General features: G+C 38.5%; 1 protein-coding gene across 12 annotated transcripts in view; it reads right to left on the reverse strand.

Moving 5' to 3' along the window:
• Nucleotides 1-18,970, reverse strand: part of ACACA (acetyl-CoA carboxylase alpha) — a 318,748-nt gene that overhangs the window by 137,409 nt on the left and 162,369 nt on the right. For all 12 annotated transcript variants that reach the window (XM_064271370.1, XM_064271368.1, XM_064271369.1 and 9 more), the window contains 7 exons: nt 18,710-18,898; nt 17,991-18,091; nt 17,225-17,313; nt 10,788-10,912; nt 3,284-3,397; nt 1,943-2,056; nt 1-90 (listed from right to left, as the gene is read on the reverse strand). In XM_064271370.1, the coding sequence (XP_064127440.1) occupies nt 1-90; nt 1,943-2,056; nt 3,284-3,397; nt 10,788-10,912; nt 17,225-17,313; nt 17,991-18,091; nt 18,710-18,898 (822 nt within the window). The remainder of the gene's footprint in view (nt 91-1,942; nt 2,057-3,283; nt 3,398-10,787; nt 10,913-17,224; nt 17,314-17,990; nt 18,092-18,709; nt 18,899-18,970) is intronic.

Genomic DNA, 18,970 nt, shown 5'->3' on the forward strand with positions numbered 1-18,970 from the left:
CTCCAGAGCTGCCATCCTCACTACCTGGTTGCTGTGATAGAAGAAGTTGGGTAGGACATCAAAAATAGATGTTTCAGACAAGATGAGTTTCTGGAAAGTATAAAGACAGGCTTAAGTTACTACATTCCTAGAGAGAACAATTTCAGTAGATACTATTTGGCATTCAAAGCAGCTAGTGAAACCTAAGAATTTTTTCTATGAATACCATATATGAGCTTAATCTCATTGTGCCTCAGTTTCCTCAACTACAAAATGGGGAAAATAATAGCTCCTGTCATCATACAGCTGTTGTGAGGATTCTATGAGTTAATATATGTATAATCCTTAAAATAATGCATTAATGATATGCTACTATGTTTATGACTGTTATTATCCTTTCTGACATACATCTGTACCGCTCTTCCTAAATGTCTCATAACTCCACTACAGTAAACCTTGTGGTTCCTAGATTTCAAGTATGAATCAAGTAAGTAAAAATGTCCATTCTTCTCCTTCTACTTTCCCTGGAAAGAAATCTAGAGAAAGCCTGAAGAGCCCCTTTGCCAGATATAACAATAGTATGGTTCCAGGAAGAAAAACAGAAAGTCACTCCTAAGAAAATGATGTTGTTTAAAAAATAATAGTCAAGGTCTTTCCAATTTGTAATAAAATTAGCCGATACTCTATTACAAAATTGGCTGTTCATAAAACTTAATAGTAAGCATTAAAATAAATGATATTTAAATAGTTTTGCCTCCAGAAGGATAACAACTATCTATGTATACATCTGGAGCCCTGATGGCACGGTGGTTAAGAGATTGGCTGCTCACCAAAAGGTCAGCAGTTCAACTCCACCAACCACTCCTTGGAAACCCAATGGGCAGTTCTAATCTGTCCTATATGGTCGCTATGAGTTGGAATCTACTCGGTGGCAATGGGTTATATACACATCTGATTCAAATATCAGAAATCAACCGGGGCTGCCACGGAATTCTGACCTAGAAAACTTTCTAGGAAAAGCACAAGGGGCAAAGACTTCAGTAGGCAGGCCTATTTGATCTTTATTTGTTTTTAATTGCATTGTGCTTTAGGTGAAAGTTTATAGCTCAAATCGGTTTCTCATTCAAAGATTTACATACATATTGTTTTGTGACACTGGTTGCAATCCCTGTAATGTGACAGTACTCTCCCCCTTTCCACTCGGGTTTCCCCATGTCTATTTGTCAGTTTTCCTGTCCCTTCCTGCCTTCTCGTCTTGCTTTTGGGCAGGAGTTGGCCATTTGGTCTCATATATTTGATAGAACTAAGAAGCCCATTCCTCATGTGTGTTATTGTTTGTTTTATAGGCCTGTCTCATCTTTGTCTGAAAAGTGGGCTTCAGGAGTGGCTTCAATTCTGAGTTAGCAGAGTTTCTGAGACTTCTGTGAGTTTGAATTTTGTTCAACATTTTTCTCCTGCTCTGTCCGGAACTCTCTATTATGATCCCTGTCAAAGAAGTTGGTGGCAGTAGCTGGGCAGCATCTAGTTCTTCTGGGCTTAGGCTGGTGGAGGCTGTGGTTCACGTGAGCCTTTAGTCCTTTAGGCTAATATTTTCCTTGTGTCTTTGGTTTTCTTCATTCTCCTTTGCTCATGATGGGATGGGACCAATAGATGGCCGTTTGCAAGCTTTTAAGACCCCAGATGCTACTCACCAAAGTAGGATATAGAACATTTTCTTTATGAACTATGTTATGCCAATTGACCTAGATGTCTCCCACTATTTGATTTTTAAGCTAAATCACAATTCTAACAGCACTGCATGGAAAAAAAAATTCATAAATATAAATTGTTTTTAAAAATCAAGGTATAAAATTTCATTACACTGAAAATCAAAATTGATTGACTGATTGATTGATTAATTAAACCATGCTTGGACATAAAAGGGACAAGACTGCAAAGTGATAGAAAAGGGTTATAAATATACCTGCAGGTTCTCAATGCAAAACTGATGTCCGTACATGTCAATAGCTGATAGGAAGATAGACTCTACTTGGTTATGGCGAAGCTCATATGACGGCAAATGGGAGGCAATAAGAACCTGGAGTGAGGGCAAAATAAGAGGCATAAGTTCCTAAGGGAGTGATTATTCTAGGCTCCTATTAGGCAGCTCTGATACAAAAGCAATAAATATAAATCTGTAAGTGCAGGCATCAGAGATAAAACAGAGACCAAGTAAAACAACTTCTAGGTTCTGTAACATAAAGCCAATGCCACCAAATACGGAATCTCAGCTGACTCTCACCATGATTTGCGTTGTGGGCGATTTCCCACGGGGGTAGGGGGAAGGGAGAGAAAACAGCTTCAATCAAGTTCCATCAGTGCATGTGATTTACCATCGCAAAGCTGCTAGTCCTGGGGACTGCATGACTAGCTGTTAATTGGGAATCAGATCTGGCAGGGAGCAGCTGGGGGGAAGGTGGTTGCAGGAGATCTAACTAGCTTTTTGCAACTTAGAAGCAGAAAGAAAGACTAGGAAAAGCTGCTCTGACAACCCCAGGTACTCAGCACCAAGGAGATGTCAGGAAGTAACACCAATGCATGTGAGGAGCAGAGAGAGTGAAAGCAGTGTCACAAACAAACAGGGACACAGTAGGACCTGAATACCCTCAGCAGGTCACTGAGAGGTTCAATAACTCTGAGTAGTTCAGTGACATGGATACAATTGTAGAGAAAGCAGAAGGTCATTGAACAGCTTCAAATGCTGCTTCCTTGTCATGCCCATGCACTGAAACACAAAGGGAGCGCCAGCTCACCGGTTCCCTGCTGAAACCTTTTGGAATGGAAATGAAGACTGCAGGGTGAAGTGAACTGGACTTCTCTGGGGTTGTTCTGATTGCTAGTGACTAAGATGCATTTCATTATCTTTGTTTCCACACTTGATTTTTTTCCTATATACTTAAAAGTTTTCATCTGCTTCTAAGGTCTCTTTGGGAACTCAGAAATTGAGTCTATTTCCTTCCCTTAGTTTCCTTTTCTCCACCTTACCCTGATATACTACCACAGGGCTACTAGGGAAGGTAGGGAATAACACCAGTATTTTTTAATGGGGAAAGGAGTCCTATTTAATAAGACTCACGTTAATCTTTTCCCTTCTCTTTAAAAAACATATACCACATGAAAAAATTTGTTCTCAGGGCAATGCAATATACATAGAAAATTGCGTGGTCTTTTCTCATGCGACTGAATTAAAGAAGTTCATTGTGTCTAGGACAGCCCAACCTATGAAAATCATTCCTCACTCACCACAGCCAACAAATGTCCTTACCTGGCGTGCTCGAAGTGCCACTTTAGCATTGGTAGTCTTACTGAGTTGGGTTAGCTCTGTGAGGATATTCAGCAGCTCATCAGTGAGAGTAGGGTCTCGGCCACACAACTGATCCTAATTATTAAAGAACATACACATTAAAAAGAACTGAGATGAATAGGACTTTGAAATGGGGAAAGAGAAAAAAATCAAAGTGACATAGTCGGATTAACAAGAAAATGCAAAATTCCTGTTATCTTTATCCTCAACAAGTGGTTAAGGAGATCTCATAGGAGGTGGCTGCTAAGAAGAAGCCCAAATCCCTCAGCCATTCAGATTCAAAATCACTAATGTATTTTTTTTTATAAATCAACACTACACTTTTTAACATGCAGAAGAAATCATCAGAGACCATTAAAAGGGGCCAAAGGGATTCTCAGTAAGAAAAAGCAGATGATGTCTCAAAGTTTTAAGAGGTTTTAAACAATACAGGGGCTAAACCAGGCTTCCAGCTCCCTCTCCCAGTTTTGGAAAGAAGGCAATATAAAGCTATTCCTGCTGGTTTTCATTCCACAAACCAAATGTTCAATATCCCAAGAGGGTACAAAACACAAGAGCAAATTACTCACTTATAAACATGCACTAAATAAAAACACCATTTCATTTTCCGGCAGTTCTGCATCCAGCATTTATCCTCTCACTGTACCAAGAATCACTTTACCATATCTAAATATGGTCAATCCTAGCTGGATTAGTGGGCAGAAATGAGCTCATATTATAGAATCCAAGGTTTATTCAGTATTGGGTCCTTCCTCTTGCAAAAATTTTAAAACGTCTTTAGAAAACTCCTGTCGTATTTTGAGAGAAAGATTTCTTCCGGAGTCCAGTGGAGGATCAGTTTACTCCCTAAATTTATCCATTATCCATGTAATTTTCATGTAAACAGATAAAACTGCAGATTCAGTTTTTATAAATGCTTTGTCCTTTTTAAATTTTACAGAGCTATTTGTAGCAGTAGTTCTTCATACCACATTGTCTAAAATATACATATTTAGGCATAGTTCCCTCTACCTGGGAGTCTGAAATAATTGCCTTTATATTTAAAAAAAAAAAAAAAAATATTTTAGTGAATCTTTATTCTCTCATTACTATGAATGGGACATGCAGATGACAACGAAATCCCAAAGGGCCTTCTTGTTGTTGCTTTTTAATCTTCTCCCTACCTTGATTATCAGCCCTTTTCTGGAAGAATCTCCATTGCAGGGATGCTTTTTATAGTCCTTTGTCACAGCAGTACAAAAAAAAGCTTGGAACTTTTGGCCTTTGGGGCAGATGTGCATTTACCAAAACACTTTTTCCAAAACCACTACAATTTCCACATCACAAGGTAAATACTTCTGGAATACTCAACACCATTACGCTATCAAGAAGACTTCTCAAACATCATCAAGCAGGAAACACTTTCCAGTTCCCAGTTCACCAAGCAGTGGTCTGCTCCAAGTGTCCAGAGTGATAAAATATATTATGAGATGTATAGTTAAGGAAGGAAAAATACTGTTTTCACTCATTTAAGACAGGGACTTCACTCATTGAGTGGGAAGAAGAAATGCTCCTTTTTAAAGATCCAGGGTTCTGCTGAATATCTAGTCATAGCTAAAGGACTGGTTCCACTGGTCCTAGGGCATAAAAGCAAAGGAGCGGGGGCGGGGGGGAATTTAACTAAGCCCCATTTTTCGCTGAGAACTAAAGAACAAAATAGAATTTCAAGGGACTATATAAAATCACCAAAGACAAGACCATAAAAAGACAGAAGAAAAGAATGGATAAATTACAGTGGGTAGAGAAGCCAAAGTAAGTTTTCCCTACCTCAACCCTCTTACTTAATGCTCCTAATGGAACAAACAAAAAACAGTTGCTGTTGAGTTGATTCTGACTCATGGCAACAAGCCCACGTCAGTCAGAGTAGAATTGCGCTCCATAGGGTTTTCAATGGCTGATTTTTCAGAAGTAGATCACCAGGCCTTTCTTCCAAGGCCCCTTTGGGAGGACTCAAACCTCCAACTTTTTGGTTAGCAGCTGAGCACGTTAACCATTTGCACCACCCAGGGATTCCATAATGTTCCTAATAGAAAAAACACACTTCTTTCTGAGGTACTCGTTTCAATCATCAGAATGATTCACTGAAAGATGTAAAAACATAACAAGGGTCCGGGGTAATACCACAAATCAGCTACTCTCCAAACGGCCAGAGTAAAGTCTCAACATTAACAACAAAAGCTGACACAACAAAATAAAAATACTAGTCACCTTCTCAATTTGTAACAGATTTGATATGGAATGTTTCTCCTTTAAAGCAAATCTATGTTCACCTTTTGAAATAAAACTAAAGCAAAAAAATAAATAAATAAAAATGGAGTTATCCTCTTGCCCAACTATAGATGATGCTTTAACTTAAAAAACAAAACAAAGCAAAATGCTCAAAACAACTTTTTCATTTCATCTTTCTACCACGAGAAAAGGGAGTGAGAAAGGAGGTAGGTAAGAAACACTATCTGTAAGAAAAGTGAACTATGGATTTTATCACCAGCTGACAATCTTCTGGGCTACCTGTGACAAAGTACAGAAACCAGACCTTTCCGGGATGGGAAATATCAAACACAGTATGGAAAAACCACTCCTACCATTAGTTTATCCTGTCTTAGAAATTTTCCACTCAAATATTATTTTTTCCGTTGTCATCAAAAGTACTTAGAAAAAAGACTGGCAATAGAAAATTGTGTGTAGAGAAACTTTCTTAACCCTTTCTGGTCCTTGACCTAGACACAGTGTTCAGGTCCTAAAAGAAACCACTAGGGTAAAAGACCATCCTGCTCTTCATAATCACCCATCCTAAGATGCAAACATCCAATAGAAAGCTATGGTCCTTTATCCTAGAAGCAGGCTTACTTTGGGTAACTGGACAGCCACCTAATTTTGGTGAACATTTTGTGACAATGCCACTTAATGATGGTTTATGCTTGCCCTAGTGGAACAGTGGTTAAGTGGTTAAGAGATTGGCTACTAACCAAAAGATCGGGAGTTTGAATCCACCAGCCTCTCCTTGGAAACCCTATGGGGCAGTTCTAATCTGTCCTATAGGGTCGCTACAAGTCGGAATTGACTCATCGTCAGTGGGTTTGGGTTTTTTTTTTTTTATGCCAGCAAATGTGTTTCCTCAACATAAAGAAGTTCATTTAAAGAACCTACCTGCTGATTTGGGGATTACAAGTCACTTGCATAAATACGTAGGCCCAAGTGAACATTATTACTCAGCGATGATTAAGATTGGTACAACAGTTATTTCTTGCTTTTATTCTTGACCTGGATGGTGGCTAACTATTGGGAATATCTTAAATCTGCAGAAATACACTATACATGTGTAAGTGCCAACACTACAGCCAAAGTTAAGTAACTGACAATCAGAAAAGTCCAATATAGTGCAACTTGCTCTTAGCAACCTAGGCGTGAAATGCCTCTGAGGAAGGCAATTGTGAATGAAAAGAATGACCTAACATGTAATGCCTTCAAGACATTAACTTGTTCAACTGGGTAAGGCACTAATCCCAATGTCAGTAATGAACTGGGAGCTTCTTCCAGCCATCACACCTGGACTTTTGGACATTCCAAGGATGTCATGGAACAGGTCTAATGAATTATTACTATCACCCTTATTCAGCAAACGTGGGTTCACTGCGAAAGACTTTTCTTCTTTACTTACATATTGGACAAGGTTATTTGCATGTTGAGAAGGAAGAATATGCATTGACCAACTTTTGAAATGCTTCCTGTCTAAACCAAATCAAAAGCTCATATGCATAGCATTATTCACAAAGGAGCATGTTCATGTGGGCCATACCGGAAATAAAATATAAGCAGTGAAAGACTACACTCAGAATCCAAGTGGCTATAGGATAGATATTTTTTATGTAGACACTATGCAGATGTTGATAGTTTTTATTTGTACTAAATTGCTTAGAAGCTCCTGGGTGACGAAAAGGTTAAGCACGTGACTATCAGCTAAAAGGTTGGCAGTATGAACCCACTCAGAGGAGCCTTGGAAGACAGGCCTGGTGATCTACTTCCAAAAGGTCACACATCCTTGAAAACCTTATGGAGTAGTTCTACTCTGCACACCTGGGGTGCCAGAGTCAGAATCAATTTGATGGCAATTAACAACAACAAAAAATTGCTTAATTTGGTTAAATAGTCCCCTATGTATCCCTAAATAGACACAAAATATTAAGCTCTAAGCTTTTGCCTATGAAGTTATATTTCAAAAATAAATTTACCATCAGCCTTCCAGACTTTGTTTTCAGTTGTAGCACAACGTTTCCCATTTGGAAGAATCAAGGTGAGACTTTAGCATTCTACTTGATGTTTTGCTTTCCAGCTAGTATGAACATCCCTGAAGCAAGTTACCAGTAGGCATGTTATGGTAATACCTGGAGGGGATGAAGGTATCTCTTCAACCTGGAGCAGCCCAACATCCCCTAACACTGATTCTCAGAAGCCTGGTTTTATTTATTTATTTATTTATTTTATCCCTCTTCTAGGTTCAAAGGCACACCATCAACATTCCTACTTCTAGAAAGCAGAGAACGGAACACAGGGCATGTAACCACCAATCAGGAAGCCAAGGTAAGCAAAGAAAGAGGAACCAGCAAAGAACATAAACTGGGAGAATCACAATGGCAGCAGGTCTAGGTCTAGGCAGCAGGTCAATGAGACCTACAGAAATAGTAACCCAAACAACTAAAAAGGCTTTTATCCAGCTACTACCAGCATTAAGGCTGTGTGTGTGTATGTGTGTGTGTGGTGTGTGTGGTGTGTGTGTGTGTGTGTGTCAGGGGTGGGGCGGTATCTTACTATTATCCAAGAAGAAAGGAGATGTCTGGTGTTCAGTAATGTCAAATCAGAAACGAGCACCTTCTGAGCTTTTGACCCTTCTCCATAAGTCACTGCTAGCTGATCTTGTGCTCAATGCTGTTAGTTAACTTCTTGATTTCTAAATCTCTAAGACGAGGGTGAAAATAATGAATATTTCAAAATAAATTAAAATGTGAAAGCCTATAGACCCTACTTAGGTTTACTGAGTTTTATTTTGTTTTCAAAAGAAAAACAAAAGGACAAATCTGTCTTTGTGGTTCACATCTTTAATCTTCCTCCTCCTCCCGATCCTATTCATCCAAACCCAAACACTAAGAATGAACTCTTTTCTCCAAAGAGCTTGGCTTGTTGGGAAGAAAAGTTTGGGTCCCATCCATGCAGGTAAGAAGTAATCAGGATGACAGGATGGGGAAAAAAAGAACAGCAAGTCAGAGTCCCATTGGCTTCTGCCTGTCCTGACTGGCAAGAGCAGAAAGCAAAGCCTCAAACCAGTTCTCTGACAGGGCCCAACGCCTCTGCAGCACCCCCCGTGTAATTACACACTTGAGTGACTGGACTCTGAAGAAAATTGAAGGCCTGAGCTCCGAACAGCTGCCATTTTCTCTCTCCATCACACCAGCGTGATTACTTGAGAAATGAACAGCCCCGGCTCAAAGCTACTCCAGAATTCTCAGAGGAAATATGGCTCCGTGTTCCAATAATGAGATTCTTAAGGCAAGCGTTACTTACAATCACTCCGCAAAAGGAGCGAGCCGAGCCCCTATATCTTACAAATTAGAATTTAAGAAACCCAGCGACAGTCTTGGACGATCATTACTCTTCTGCTGCTCCAAGGATTCTGGGCTTTGGTCTATTTTTAGTGCAGAAAACTGTTAGGTTCTTAAAAAGGTAATCATAATAAAGTGAAAAACCCACGATAATTAGCTTCCAATAAAGGCAAAGTCTGCCACATTTTAGGCCCAAACTGACGGATTCCTCTACCTCTTCATCATTACCCGTTTCTGCCTGACAGTCATGGCTTTATTCAAATAAGAATTAACAATCCTACGATAAATTTTTTTTTAAAAAAAAAGCTAAATATTCCGAGATTTTTTCCCCTCTGATTGAGGGGAAAAAAATTCTTTCCTGAAATCTGCCATTTGAGAAATTTGAAATATTACACAGTGCTGATACATACATATATATATGTATTTTTTTTTATCTTCCCAAAGCATTTCTGGTTTCTCCCACTACCTAGCTATTTTAGGCTAGCAGAGGTAATGAATTCTCCTGGTAATTAAATATTTTAAAAAGTTGGCTATTCTCGACGGCACTGGGTTTTTTGGTTTGGGTTTATTCTAAAAAAATGTTATATTCTCTAGAGTTAAACAGCTAGGCCAGGAACTGAATGAGTGGCATTGCTGTTAACCAAAGACAAAGTTTAGACTCAAGCTAAAAAAAAAAAAAGAAAAATCCTCCCTTAAAATGTGAGGTAGATAGTTTCCCTTCATTCTGAAATATGAAATAAAAAAAGGCAGTGAAGATTTATGTTTTTTTCCTCCAAGAAGGAATGGTAAAATTAAGGTACCAAGAATGCCAGTTCCACAAAGGGACAAAAAAGAAAACTCTCTAAAAATGAAGAATACTGTAGTCCCCCCAAAAGACAAACATGCACTAGCAAAGCAACTGCTCAGGACCATGGGGTGGCGGACTCTAAGAATAATCCTATTGTTCTCTGAGCCCTAGAATTAACTCAGTCAGAAAGATCTAAAAGCAAATCAGTTTTTAAAATCTTTGAGTCTCTAAAAATTCTACCCAGTGGTCAAATGTCCATCATTCACATTCACGTTTACCAGTCTCGCCCCTCATGTCCGCTGTCTGCTAATGCTCATACTACTAGGTTATGCGAACCAATGCGTATGTCTACTGTCAATACAATAATCTCTGCTTAGAGTTTCATGTAAATAAAACAGAAAGAGACCCAGGAAGTTGCAGAATAAATTAAATTTCTTTGGGCACTCCTGGATTTCTAACAGTTTTGTTTTCAGTTTTTTAAGTTTTGACATGACAGCCATTGTCTATATCCATGGAACAAAATAGTTATAATAGAAGAGTACACTGGCTAGATAAGACTACATTTTAAAGCTACTATCATGAGTTTCAGGGAACCCTGGTGGTGTACTGGTTAAATGCTATGGCTGCTAACCAAAGGGTCAGCAGTTTGAATCTACCAGGCGCTCCTTGGAAACTCTATGGGGCAGTTCTACTCTGTCATGTAGGGTCGCTATGAGTCGGAATCGACTCGATGGCACTGGGTTTTTTATCATGAGTGACAACACAAATGGGGAAGCACAGGGCCTCTCTAAATGAAGTCAAGAGATTTGAGTTCCTGTGCATGATTATATGCAAAACAGCCAGAGCAGTCCTTTCCTAACTAGGTCGGGGTTCTTCAAGTCAAAGACAGAGGCAGACCTAAGAAAACGTTAACTCACAACTAGAGCCCCGCTCATCCCACAATTACAACAAACAGCTTTCTCTCTGACCACAGCCATCAGAAGGAGAAAAATGCTTTTTTTTCCCATATCAACCACCCTTCCAGATCCTGAAGAATGGAACTCACAATAAGCATTGTGACCAGAAGATTCTTCTTGGTGACTTGAGCATGAGAGAAGATGTAGTTCAGTACAGTGTTCATGTCACTCTTGTTCTCCTCCCGTAAGGCGAACACACATTTGTCATAGTGACCTGCAAGCAGCAAAAAGAACGCTCATATTTACATTTTTTTAATGTCTATAATTCCCCTGATAAGCAGTGACAAGAAACCTCTTGAATTTTCTTGGAAGGATTTGTACAGGATTGGTAGTGTGATTTATTAAAAAGGAATGCTGGACTAGGAGTCAGGAAATCTGGACATAAAACCTAGGCTAAAGGCCTAGCTCTGTTACCAATTTTCTATGTGCTCCTGGGCAAATCACTTTACCTTCTGACCTCAATTTCATTATATTAAAAAAAAATTGGGGTGGGTGTGCCTTGAATACTGGGGGTTTGAGAATAACTCCAGTCCCACCCATACTCTAAACTCTCTCATTTAGCTTCCTGGAATAATTTCCTTAGAAGAAAGGGTTCTGTTGCTTAAAAATAAATTTCAATACCATTAACCTTGATAATATTTAAAGCCTACAGCTTTAGATTCTAGATTCCATGTTTAACTCGCTGAAAATATTTCATCCTAACTGATAGGAACAATTTTAGCTTAAAAAAAAAAAAAACCTAACACACCAAACAAATATCAATATCTATAAGCAGTTGTGGCTGCCAGCTCTAGAATCAGCATTTGTCCCTATAAGTCCATGAAACAGCTAAGCATTACCTAGGAATTCCAAATCCAAACCAAGGCATAGATTGAGGAGAACCTTGCATTAAACCAAAAGGTCCATAGGGAGACTACAGTTATGTATATTTTCACTGGCCTTTCATAAAAAAAAAAAAAAAAAAAATTTTTTTTTTTTGTTTTTCGTAAGGCCACTAGAGGCAAGTTAGTGCTGATAGGAAAGCTGTGCCTTGCAACAGAAGCATAAGCTTCAGGTATACTACAGTGATAACTACCATGGAATACAGGTAATATTCAGGCCTTTAGAAAACAGCTTACCTCTAAATTAAATTTCCAGGTAATGAGGAATTAGTGATTGAATATTTATTCTCAAGGATCAGAATTTATGAAATCATGAAAATAATAAAGGATTATCACCTCAGTTCAGATTCTGTGTTAAAAACCAGAATAGTAGTATTCAAACTGCACTACCATGGGTTCCTAGAATACTTAGGACATTCAAACAGGGAAATTCTGCTTTTTATCTGTTTTAAATATTAGAGACTGACACAAGGTTTTATTTCAAAAGGAACCCAAAATACGTTTGAAGAACAGTGAACTGCAATATCTAGATAGCCCCTAATTTCATAAAAGACCATTTAAAACAAAAAAGGAAGCAATTTAGAAATTGGTGGTTCTTTATAAATTCACACTTCTTTCTACTGAGTCTTAGCTTTGAAGTGAGAGCATAAATATACCTAGACTACAGGAACTACTAGGACCAGGGAAAATAAAGAGAATACACTCACTTTCACAGGGGGAGGGGAATGCTAATAGAAAAGAAGCAGTGACACTAAGCATACCAGTTTTTAAAAACTTTTTATTGTAAAATATACATACGAAAGAATGTTGAAAACATTTACTAACACTCACGTACTATCATCTTTCTTTAGATAGATCCAATAGAACATTTTTAGTGCCTTAAAAGGTCCCTGTGTGCTCCTCCTCAGAGACAACTACTAAGGTGAATTTTAGGTTAGTCATTTATTTGTTTTTCTTTACATTTACCACTAATGTATGTATAGTTTGATTTTTCCTGTTTCTGAATGTGATAAAAACGGCATCATTCTGTACTGATTCTTTTGTAACTTGCCTCTTTCCCTTAACGTTATGTCTTTGAGATTCATGCTTTTGTTCATGTGTGTACTATAGCTCACCCATTTTCACTGCTGTATAGTAACCCATTGTGAGAATTCAGTTATTTATTCTATTATTGGAAATTTGGATTATTTCCTGTCTTTCTTGTTATTATGAATAAAGCTTCCACAAACATTCTTGTATATGTCTCCTGGTAAACACGCATAGGCGCTTCCCTAGAGTATATTATCTAGGACTGAAATTTCTAGGATCAATGTGTTCAACTTCATTAGGGTCTGACAAACCAGTTTCCAAAGTAGTTGAGTCAGTTTGTACTTACACCAGCAGCAAAACAGTATGGTCTTTTTAATAATTTTTGCCAATATGAGAGGGTAACTAAATCTCATTGTTATTTCGGTTGACATTTCTCTGATTACTAATGAGATCGAGCATCTCTTCATAAGTTTACAGATCATTTGTGTTTCCTCTTCCGTGTTATATCTTTCTGTTCTTCTATCAGGTTATCTATTTCTTATTGAGTCATAGCAGTTCTCTATATATTCTAGATACTAGGCCCTCGCTAATTGAATGTTTTACAAATATCTTCTCCCACTTTGTGATTTGTATTTTCAGTCTCTTTATGATGTCTTCTGATAAACAGAAGTTCTTTTTTGCACTGTGTTGACTTTTATTTCCCTAATGTAAACACATTTCCAGCATGAATAAGCATATGCTGAAAGCAGAAACAGATAAATAAAAAAACAATATGAATACACAGGACTTTTCACACAGGAATTTTAGATCATCTGCCCCAAGTTCTAATATTATTTTTAGAACATTGACAAATAATCCAGCCTGAGGAAGCATTCTGAGAAGATGACTTGCAATCAGGACTCAGAGGCATAGGCTCTGATTGGTAATGAAACTGAAAGCAACGAACGGATCAAGTAATTCCATCTAGAATGTGGTGTGTTACCTTTCTGCAAATGGAAGGGAAAATAAGACATTTAAAATGCCATCCTCAGGTTTCTGTAAGTATAGCCAAGAAACGAGAGCAGTACATTTACAATCAAGGGGCAGCAGGGCTATTTAAGAGCATACTGAGAGGCCCCGTGGCAGAGAAAACGCAGCCCATAGTGACTAGCAGAAAAGAATCAGAAGCTGGGTGGGTCACACAAAGCCTAGCGTTAAGCACCATCTGAGTAATATGAGTAGTAACTGCACAGTCCGTCTAGTGGCTTCGGAGAACTCACACATGCATAACACACTGCCAAATCTGAAAAACATGGCAGCCAACAGGCTTTCGCAGCTTGGAGGTATCCTGAAGACATGGCCAACTGAGATACTCAGTTTAAGCCTTTTCAGTGACTCAAAGAAACATTCATGGGATAGAAGAACATGACACCTTTCTTCCTAACCAGTACTAAAAAATTAGAAACTTTTGAGCACAATATACCCCAATACATCTAAGACAATGGGTTTATCTCCTCCCACTCTCTAAAAAAAACTTCATTAGGCAGCCTTTGATTCTAACTAAATCCAGAATTCCCTACAGATTGTCCTAGCTGTCTGGGACTGTAAGGAGACTTCTTTCTGCCAATGATCTTTGATTGACCCATTTGTCATGATCATCATATAACCAGTTCCATGGTTCAGAGAGTATAGAGCACAAATTAATTGCATATGAGACTTATCCTGCAAAGATGCTGGCTCTTCTTCCAAGCTATTTTATTTTTTTTTAATTTTTATTGTACTTTAGATGAAGGTTTACAGAACAAACTAGCTTCTCATTAAACAGTACACACACTGTTTTATGACATTGGTTAACAACCCCACAACAGTCAACGCTCTTTCCTTCTCAACCTCGGGTTCCCTATTACCAGCTTTCCTGTCCCCTCCTGTCTTCTAGCCTTGCCCCTGGGTTGGTGTGGCCCTTTTGTCTCATTTTGTTTTAAGGGCCTTTCTAAACTTTGACTGAAGGGCGAATCTCAGGAGTGACTTCATTACGGAGCTAAAAGGGAGTCCAGGGACCATACTCTCGGCGTTTCTCCAGTCTCTGTCAGGCCAGTAAGTCGGTCTCTTTCTGTGAGTTAGAATTTTGTTCTACATTTTTTCCAGCTCAGTCTGGGACCTTCTATTGTGATCCCTATCAGAGCAGTCAGTGGTGGCAGGCTGGACTCAGTCTGGTGGAGGCTGTGGTAGTTGTCGTCCATTAGTCCTTTGGACTAATCTTTTCCTTGTATCTTTAGTTTTCCTCACTCTCCCTTGCTCCTGAAGGGGTGAGGTCAGTGCCGTATCTTAGACGGCCACTCACAGGCTTTTAAGACCCCAGATGCTACTCACCAAGTTGAATGTAGAACATTTTCTTTATAAACTATGTTATGTCAATTAAGCTAGATGTTCCCTGAGACCTGGTCCCCACAGCTCTCAGCCAGGCAATTCGGTCCTTCAGGGAGTTTGGTTGTGCCTATGGGAGCTTAAACAGAAGTACTTAGGTGCACTAAAATCAGTCTTTTCTTTTGTAGCTTGTATATAACAAAATCTTCTCTACTCTGAGGTCATGAAAATATTCTCCTATTGTTGCTGTGATTGAGGTGGCCCCCAACTCATCGTGACCCCATGTGCAACAGAACAAAATGCTGCCCAGTCCTGCACCATCCCCATGATCAGCTGTAGTAGTCTTGCCTTTAATACATATTTATGTCTTTAATTCATCTGGAATTGATTTTTGTGTGTATGGTATATGGCAGGGACTCTATTTCTTCTTTTGCAAATGGATAACCCATTTCCCCAATATCGTCTATTGAAAAATCTATCCTTTCCCTATTATCTACAATGCTTTCTCTGTCATAAATTTTCTTCCATATATGTACGGATCTCTTTCTGGGCCCCCTCTTATGTTTCATTGTCGGAACTGACTCGATGGCACCTAACAACAAAAACAGCAGTATCACAATTTCTGATTAATATGGCTTTATATTAAATCTTGATAACTGATTGGACAAATTCCTTCACCTTTTATTTCATTAGGGGTATCTTGGTTATTGTCAGACTTTTGTTTCATGTACATTTTAGAATCAGCTTGACAAATTCCATGAAAAAACCCTCATAGGAGTTTTATCGGAACTTCGATTAACCTATAGAGAGAATTGACACCTTTGCAATAGTGTATACTCCAATCAAAGACCATGCTATATCTCCATTTAATTAGATTTCCTTTAATAGTATTCACTAATTATAATTCTCTCCAAAAAAGGCTTGCATATTTTTCGTTAGATTTATTCCTTGGTATTTCATATTTTTGACTGTTATTTTCCACAGCATATTCTTCTCAATTGCTTTTTTAACTAATTGCCCTACTATAAAGAAATGCAATTGAATTTTATATGGTGATTTTTATATACAGTAACCAAGTTAGGCTCTTAATAATTCTAATAATAGATCTGTAGATTCTTTCAGGTTTTCTAGATAGACATCACATCATGCTCAATAGTGGAAAATTTGTTTCCTTACTTCTTTCTAGTCTTTGACTTTTAATTCTTTTTCTTATCCTACTGCACTGGCTAGGACCTCCAGTATAATGCTGAATAGAAGTAGTGATAGCGGTGTCCTTGTCTCATTCCTAATCACAAGGAGAATACTTTCAATATTTCATCATACATATGATCTTTCCTATAGGTCTTTTGTGGATGCCCTTTATAAAATTAAGAAAGTACACTTCATTTGTAATTTGCCAAGAGTTTATCATGAATGGATGTTAAATTTTGCCAAATGCTTTTCTTCTCCATTTCTTGAGATAATGACCATGTTCTTCCTCCTTTAAATCTATGACATGGTAAGTTACATTGATATTTCCAATATTAACCTAACTTGGTTTTCATGTATTATGTTATACACTGTTGGACTCAGTTTGCTAACATTTACTTTAGGAGTTTTTGTTGTTGTTCATCAGTGACAAAGCCATCCTTTAATGGATACAAAAGGGATCAGAACAGATAAAAGAAAATTTTTGGTAATGTTTCAAATTCTGTGGTTTTTCACTGCCATCTTGTGGCACGAAGCAGTATCAACACAGCTTTAATATCTCATCCAGGGTATTTCACACTTAGGACTTTATGTATCATTTAGTGAAGCTCTTCAGAGAAAGCCAGGGACAAATTACACCTAAATGATACACTGAAAAGTACTGCAAATATGGGCTCTTCCCAGATGCCTGTGGCTCAATGCATGGATTAGCTGCTGAGAGGCAAGCCCTCCTGATATGGGTTTCTCAATTTCAGCCTGGTCATGACTTAACTTGAACTATACAAGGTCAAGAAGATATCAATAGGTAATTCTAATCTCTACCAGAAAAATTATCTCAGCCCTTTCCCAGAAGCAGAGTGGATTTACAATCTCATCAAGATGAGTTCTGTTGTTGTTCTTTCTTTGGAGCTAGTGGGATATGGAGGTTTGGTTTTTATGGAGTGAGGAAAAAGAAACAGTTTGTTAATGGGAAGTATTGGTGACAGGATGAACTGGCTTAGCTGCTAGCCAGTCCTAAAAGTATAGATTGAGTTGGTCACCAGCATCAGAAGCTACTCAGATAGAGTCCTCAGAAAGAGGCTTACCATTCTGGAATTGAGTCTCCACTCGCAGGTACTGCCGGAGCAGATCCATCACCACAGCCTTCATATGGCCTCGGATGCCACTTCGATACCTAGACAAACAGAAAAAGTCTCCACTGAAAAACCTGGCAGGCCAGCCCTATTAAATAGTATACACAGGGACAAAATTTATTTTTCAGACTTTACACTGGACTGCTTTTCCTTGGAATACAGGGTAGGACGGGGGGCAGCCTAGCATTATCTAACCTCATTAATTCAAATTTCAGGCTTAAGAGAAATCTGGCTATAGATAAGATTTTCTTAAAGGAAAGAAAGAAAAAAAAAAAAAAAAACCTCCTAGCCTGACAAACAGTGCCTTGATTCTACTGCTAAGTAGAAATTATCACCACATCTTTGGACAGGCTAAGGCACGTCTGAAAGATTTATAAAGTGAGTATCTGAGAGCTGAAAATCCTCTGTGGATCTCCCTTTAGTCCAATAGTTGGCTATATAAGCTAAGAGGAATAAATACCATACTTGGTCCTGTGCCAGAAGAGTAATTAGGAGCATCATCAAAATTACGAGGAAAAAGAAAACAACAAAATTTCTGTGCTTTAAAAACTGATAGAAAGATGTAGAATATACCAGAAAGAAATCATCAGAAATACTGAGTGTGAGAGCTAACTCACAATTCTATTATTGGTACTTCCTAATTTATTTAAGTCAAACCTGAGGTAAACCTCTCCATGACTACTTATAGGAAAGGGAACCAGAAGAGACATGTAATTACCTCTGGACCAGCTGTACAATGCTCTGAGTGTTCATGAAGAAGACTTCTCGCTCAGATTTCCGGTTCAGTGTAGCTGCATGGCTATCTAGGATATTGGCAATCTAAGGCACAAGAAAGGGAAAAATGAAGCTCAACCCCGAAAAGAACCCAAAACACCAACCTCTATAGCATCACTACTAAAAATCTCCTTAGTTACAACACAACAATTCCTACTATCTTTCATATGCTGGGAGCAGCTGGAAGTTATTGGGTATAGGTTAGGGGCTTGTGTTAAATAAGCAAGTAACTTTCTCTCTTCATCCTTTCCCGGATGGATTAATGACTGCATCACAAAAACTACCATGCTACCAGAGGCTCTGACAAGCAAGATCTGCCCAGCTTTGTATGTTTGCTTTAGCATGATGCTAAGGTAATAAAGAAGTCTCCAATGATGAAACTATGAACATCCCTCTACTTTACATTCAGTAAAATACCTCTCATTAGGGCATGGCCAATGTATGCTTCTCTCATAACCATAGATACTTTACATTTCACGGATGGTATTTTCATTACTGTGCTTGTATCTTGAGGCAGTTTTTGTGAAGGGTACAATGCTTAAAATTGCAAACGCACAACATTCAGACAGTAAGGAGGTTCCAAACAGGAAGGAGTCTTACAAAAAACATGAACTCAATATTGATAGTCAATAGGAAATAATGATAGTGTTACACTATAAGTACCTGTTGGCTGGGAAACTGACAGAGGACTGATGTAATGTTGCTAGCATACTGAGCCATTTCCTTCTTGATAGACTTCTCCACGTTTGGGGGGATACGGCCAGAGACACTGGTCATGATATCTTGCAATTCTAGGAGAGGCAGGGAGGGATCTCTGAGTGTCTTCATCAATCGCTCTACCCAGTCTTTTACCTAAGGAGAAGGAAACAATAAAACAGGATCCGGACAGTTAACGTAATCCCCAAATAAAACACCTGAATTCAC

Source organism: Loxodonta africana, chromosome 18 (assembly GCF_030014295.1).
Source record: "Loxodonta africana isolate mLoxAfr1 chromosome 18, mLoxAfr1.hap2, whole genome shotgun sequence".
NCBI lineage: Eukaryota > Metazoa > Chordata > Mammalia > Proboscidea > Elephantidae > Loxodonta > Loxodonta africana.